Source organism: Galleria mellonella, unplaced genomic scaffold (assembly GCF_026898425.1).
Source record: "Galleria mellonella isolate WM207_F2 unplaced genomic scaffold, CSIRO_AGI_GalMel_v1 utg270, whole genome shotgun sequence".
Classification (NCBI taxonomy): domain Eukaryota; kingdom Metazoa; phylum Arthropoda; class Insecta; order Lepidoptera; family Pyralidae; genus Galleria; species Galleria mellonella.
Window position 1 is genome coordinate 3,342,692 of NW_026442062.1, and position 6,000 is coordinate 3,348,691.

The 6,000-nt window shown below is 33.5% G+C and overlaps 1 protein-coding gene across 1 annotated transcript; it reads right to left on the reverse strand.

The window, feature by feature from the left end:
• Positions 1 to 1,726: 1,726 nt before the first annotated feature.
• LOC113514540 (uncharacterized) lies at positions 1,727 to 2,771 on the reverse strand. The gene has a single exon (XM_026898629.3). The coding sequence runs from the start codon at positions 2,510 to 2,512 to the stop codon at positions 1,733 to 1,735; it is 780 nt and encodes a 259-aa protein (XP_026754430.2). The 5' UTR covers positions 2,513 to 2,771; the 3' UTR covers positions 1,727 to 1,732.
• Positions 2,772 to 6,000: the final 3,229 nt, after the last annotated feature.

The window sequence follows — 6,000 nt, forward strand, 5'->3', positions numbered from 1 at the left end:
TCTACCGAGACTACTATATTTAGTTTAAAACACACTGTCAAATATTATACTGATAGACAGACTCCAGTTTATGCCTGTTTTCTAGACCTCTCGAAAGCTTTCGATATGGTGTCGTATGACGTTTTATGGCAGAAATTAAATGATACCGGGCTGCCTCCAGAGTTGATTTCGGTTTTTAAATATTGGTACCTTGAACAGGAGAATCGTGTGAAATGGGCAGATGAGCTCTCGGAGCCATACAGACTGGAGAGTGGGGTGGGACAGGGAGGGTTAAGCTCACCTTTACTTTTTAACCTATACATGAATTCACTGATCAAACGACTCAGTGGCATGCGCGTTGGCTGTTACGTGGACGGCGTTTCTGTTAATAACCTCAGCTATGCTGATGACATGGTGTTGCTGGCTCCCTCGGTCAGTGCATTAAGAAAACTGCTCGCTGTGTGCGAGTCGTATGCTATTTCACACGGTTTGATATACAATGTAAAGAAAACTGAGTACATGGTCTTTGAGGCGGGTACCAGGTGTCCAACATATATACCTCCTATTATGTTGGATAGTGTTCCCATTAGAGGAGTGCATCAATTTAAATACCTTGGTCACCTGGTGACCACCAGCCTTAGAGACGACGTAGATATGGAGAGGGAGCGTAGGGCTTTGTGGGTCCGAGCCAATATGTTGTCCCGCCGATTTGCGCGATGTACAAATGCAGTGAAAATAACACTATTTAAAGCGTATTGTACATCGTTGTATTCGGCGAGTCAGTGGTTCCAGTATACTCGGGGGGCCTACAATGCCTTGCGTATCCAATTTAATAATAGTTTCAGGTTGCTGTTGCGGCTTCCGCGCTTCTGTAGCGCCTCAGCGATGTTTGCCGACGCTCGCACAGATAGTTTTGACGCAGTCTGGCGTAAAAAGACAGCTTCGTTTTTATGTCGAATACGCTGGAGTAGCAACAGTATCCTGAACATGTTTGTTAATAAATTGGATAGTCCTCTCGTGAAAATGCTCTCCGAGAGGACTAGATCATTATTAGTAATTAAGTATTAACATAGTTTTTAAGTACACTTACTAACAAGAATGGATCCCAGTTATCTAAGAATAAATAAAATAAAAATAAATTTGTATTGAGCCCTCCTTTTTGTACCCATTGGTCAATAAAGTTTTAATAAATCTTTATTTTAAAATAGCTGTTCCAGATTTCATCAGCATCATTATATCAGCCGTTAAAAGTCTGCTACTGAACATAGACCTCTTCTTAAAGTAGTATTTGCCAGAAGTTGCTACGCTTGGCAAGACAGTGAGCAACTGCTGTTAGGCTTTTGATGTTATTTTAAGAGGAACTCTGTTAGCTACTCCTCGACCATTAAGTTCCCTTAGTCGCCTCTTACGACACCTACGGGAAAAGAAGGGATGGCCCATTCTATGCTGGGACCACACGGCAATTATAGATTTGTTCGCGTAAATATATAATAAAAATAATAACTTTTATAATCTATGGCCTACCCACTTCTGGTATATTATTCTAAATATCCTCTTTCTTTCTATATCCTCATTATAAAGATAAATATAAATAACGTAAAACAGATATTGGGTTCTATATAAATAGATATTTAAGGGAGAGTAAAAAGTTTATTATATCAAAATCAACTTTGTAACATATGTCTTACCTTTATTAAAACATGAATATGGAATAAGAGTTCAAAGTTTTAATTTTGTGGTACTTTATTGTATGTTATCTTCTCCGACCCCTTCCGGGATTTCCTGGACAGTAACAAGGTTTTGGGCACAGTGACTTTGGCCCTTTCTGCTGACAATTTCCATGCGCACATCCTCCTTCTCCATCGAACCCTTTTCCATTTACTGCCTGCTTTAAATTCATCATCATTTGATTAAGTTGATTTGTCAATTGTCCAACAGTATTACACATTTGTTTCACTGCAATTAGAGCTGGCATACCTGCCAAATCAACAGTAGCATTTCTCCTCACATCACCTCCAGGTATCTCGGTAGAAGAAGAGCAACCCGAAGGACATTTTTTGGGAGTTAAAAAATCATAGGAAGAAGATATCTGAGACGGCGTAGAAGATCCTCCCGTGGGTAGTTTTGAAATATTAGAAACATGTGGGGTACTGTGCTGTTTACAAGAATTTCCACATTCCTTTAATGGACATGGAGGCGCCACTAAAGTCTGATTCATCTTCTGTGTTCCACTATTTAGTGAGCAGTTCTTGTTCTCACAATGAGGTGGTCGATTTGCAGGACATTGTATATTGGTACAACTATAAGGCTCATCAGTCCTATATTCCTTCGGTAGTGACGTCTTACAATCGGGACACGGACAGGTCACTTTGATAATACCGGCTTTTATATCTTTTATTTTTCCAGGTGTGTAGTTCAAGCAACTATAATGAACCCAGCTCTCGCATGCTCCTTGGCATTGTAACCCGTTCTTATGGGAGACAGGTTCTAAGCATATCTTGCATGGGTTTTTTACTTTATTGCATTTTGACATTGTGATGGTTTCTTGGCAAAGTGAAAATATATAACATGGTAGGGATTGATGTTGAAGTTGTTGTTAATCCAATAAAATTATTATCTACGTAGGCATTTTGAATTTTTTGACATTTCTTGTGACAGATAACACTATCTTCTTATTCATAAAATTACTTTGAAGCTTTGAAGAGATTTAAATGTCACTTTATTGTTTATGCTTATAACTGAACAATAAAAATCAGAGTAATTTAAAACTATGAAAACTATGATAAATTTAATAAAGAAATACCGTAAATATTACACCAATACTTCAGTATTTTTATTATAATATAAATAGTTTGTGTTAAAATACGTAAAACTAACTCAAATTTTATGTGAGATTGCGATGTAATCAGAATTTTAGATAAGGACGCTGAAGATGTCCAAAACACCATTTACTTTTCATGATATAAGTAGGTAATACGTTATTCGACTTGAGAGCTATTAAAAAAATTGTTTTATCTATGGGTATGTTTGTCTTTTTCATGTATTTCAAAGGAGCAATAAACTTTTTTCTTCAATATGTCGCAACACGTATGTATCACACAATACGAAGGCAATAAAATGCTTTGTCAGGAACACATTTTTCTTACGTATTCTTATTTTGGTACAAATTGAGTTACAGATTTAAAACTGTAGTACTGTTCACAATAATCCTTATTTTCAGGTGTATAAAGGACATAATTCACCGCAAAATAGTAAAGGAAAGGCAGAAAGCAGACAAAAAGTTTTGTTTTTGTATTAAGTCACACACAGATGTTAAGTTTGATCACAGTATATTAAGCACATAAGCTGCACACGCTCTTTGCGGACTGTGAGTAGCAATTATGGATTTCAAAACGTATTTCAAAGGAGTTTCTCAAATAATCTAATTCTTTTTTTTTATTTAGTATGTTTTATGACAATTATTTTTTTTACAGAATTCATTTCCCTTCTTCAATAGGGGAGATGGCAAAATAACCCCCGACCAAAATATAGTCGGTTGGAGTTCAGGGCCTTAGAGTCAGAAATCGTCGCACTATTAGAGCAGTGTCAAACAGTAACGCTTTTTGCATCTTTCTTGGAAGAAACCTACTTCGGACACTCAACCGATTGAGGTGTTACTATTATTATGTATAGTATAATGTATATTACGTCACTAATTCTGATCAAATTTTTATATTCCTTTTTCATCTGTTAAGCTCGTTATGGAGTAAAATTTTTAAACACATAATATTTATAATGTAGGATATATATATATATATATATATATATATATATATTTATAGCTGAGCATATTATACTTGTTACGTGTTTCTTTCAATTAAACAATTACTTTAAATATTTTTTAACATATCAAATCTTTAAACATGAAGCATTTAAATATTATTTAATTTCTGCCTTGGTTTATTAAGTTTGGAGAATGTTTTAACAAATTATCTGATATGTCATGTGACATGAAATTCGTCTAAATTTCGTACAGAAGTTTTTAATCATAATTCATACCATTCAAACCTGTGATATATAAAAAGTTAGAATATAGTTGAGTATCTTATTTTTTTAATAAAAAAAAATCATTTTATTAACATTAAGATATTTCAAAAGTGTTTTTTACGTATTATGAAAGTATCACAAGGACACAGACTCGTCACAAACAGAAAGCTTTACTTCTATTCATATACTCGTATAGGTATTAAGTACTCATGAAATTATTAATGACAGGTTAAAATTATTGCAAGAAAATTTTTATGATGGCCAAATCTTTTTGAATAGATTTCTGAAAGAAAACTGATAAAACAAGTTCTGTATAGAATTTATTTAGTATAGACAGCAATTATAAAGTCAAATTAAGTAGATAGTAATGCCTGTGAGTTAATTATGCTATTATATATACAAATCTTATATTAAACATTGATAAAATACCCACTTTTACACAGGAAATGTGTAAAATAATTATCTAAGAACTGATTTGTATAATAGTTTTACATATCCAATATATACGAACAAAACTATTAATATTGCTGATTTTGTGTTATATTATTTAAATAAAAATGTTAATAAAACCACAATCATGTAGTTTTATTAACATTTTCCATCAGATAAGTCATTTTTTAGTTTTCTACTTCATATTACTGCATAAAAAACGTCTAATGTGACTCTAACTCGACATCTCATATGTAATGTGACTTTAATATGACTCACAATATATTAACTATGTTACTAATTCCTTTCTCAATACTAGCTGCTATGCCATGACTTTGCTCACATAAATCAGTATATAAAGTATCCTACGTGCTAAATTAGGATATAACCTACATCTGTATCAAATTTTATTAAAAGTCGTTTCGTAGTTTTTGCGTAAAAGAGTAACAAACATTTATTCACAGAATGTTATCATTTGCCATCATGTGAAGAAATATCAAGCGCAAACTATCCCACCACCCGTAAATAAATAATGAAAACCAAATACCTAAATAACAATATAAATAAAATACTATCTTGCCATAAAAAAAAATCCTTTTCCCGTATACTATTTCCTGCGCTCAACGTTTACTATCCTTTTTGTCTGTACGCCCCATATCTAACACATCAAAGTTTGTGAGCTCAGTGATTTGGAATGTTTCAATCCGACCGTGTATCTAGATGTGAAGACGCAATCCTCTCACAAACATCCCCACAATGTAGGTACTAAACGGCTACTGATAAAACTGCTGAGTGAGATACTTTCTAGAATAAAAACAGATAAGTCTGATTACGATCTTCTTGGACTCTGCTAACTTTTAGCTGCGAACATACGGTTGTTATGAACTATCATAATACGATGATAAAAATGATTGTGATAGTATATAAGCTTCGATTATACACACAGCTAGCTGTCATGTGTTGGTAAACTGGAAAAACGGCTTGATTCTGAGATGCCATTTCTCTGAACTCTGAAATTATTATTATAATTTGATATCACTGCAAAGTCTTAATTCTAAGAACCATTATAATAATGATTAATACTACTAATAGATTAATAATATACAATACTAATTATCTAATAGATTTAAGTTAAAATTATTATAATATTAGTTTATCATCATTATCATTTCAGGTATTAACTGTCCACTGCAGAACATATGCTTCCCCATAAGTGTTGTTTTGTCTGTAGTTACCACGCTTAATAGGCGAGTTGAAAACTGCAGCTAGGCTTTTAGAGATGTTTTAAGGAGGGTGCTGTTGTTCATCCCTCTACCATTAAGATAGATAGATGCCCTTTATTTTCCTCTAGTTTTCTCTAAAAGATTACAATAGTAAACTTATTATAAATATAAACAATTACAAGAAATAATCACAATAAGAAAACAATGGGCTGTCTTATCGCTAAAAGCAATCTCTTCTAGGCAACCTTTGGATGGAGAGGAGTAATTATAAACAATTTGATCGGAGTTCCCGTTATTAAGTTCACTTAGTAGCTTCTTACGACACCTACGTACGTTTAAATGT

Coding starts and splice junctions, on each gene's coding strand:
- LOC113514540 (XM_026898629.3), bottom strand. CDS start 2,512: ATGTCAAAATGCAATAAAGTAAAAAACCCATGCAAGATATGCTTAGAA.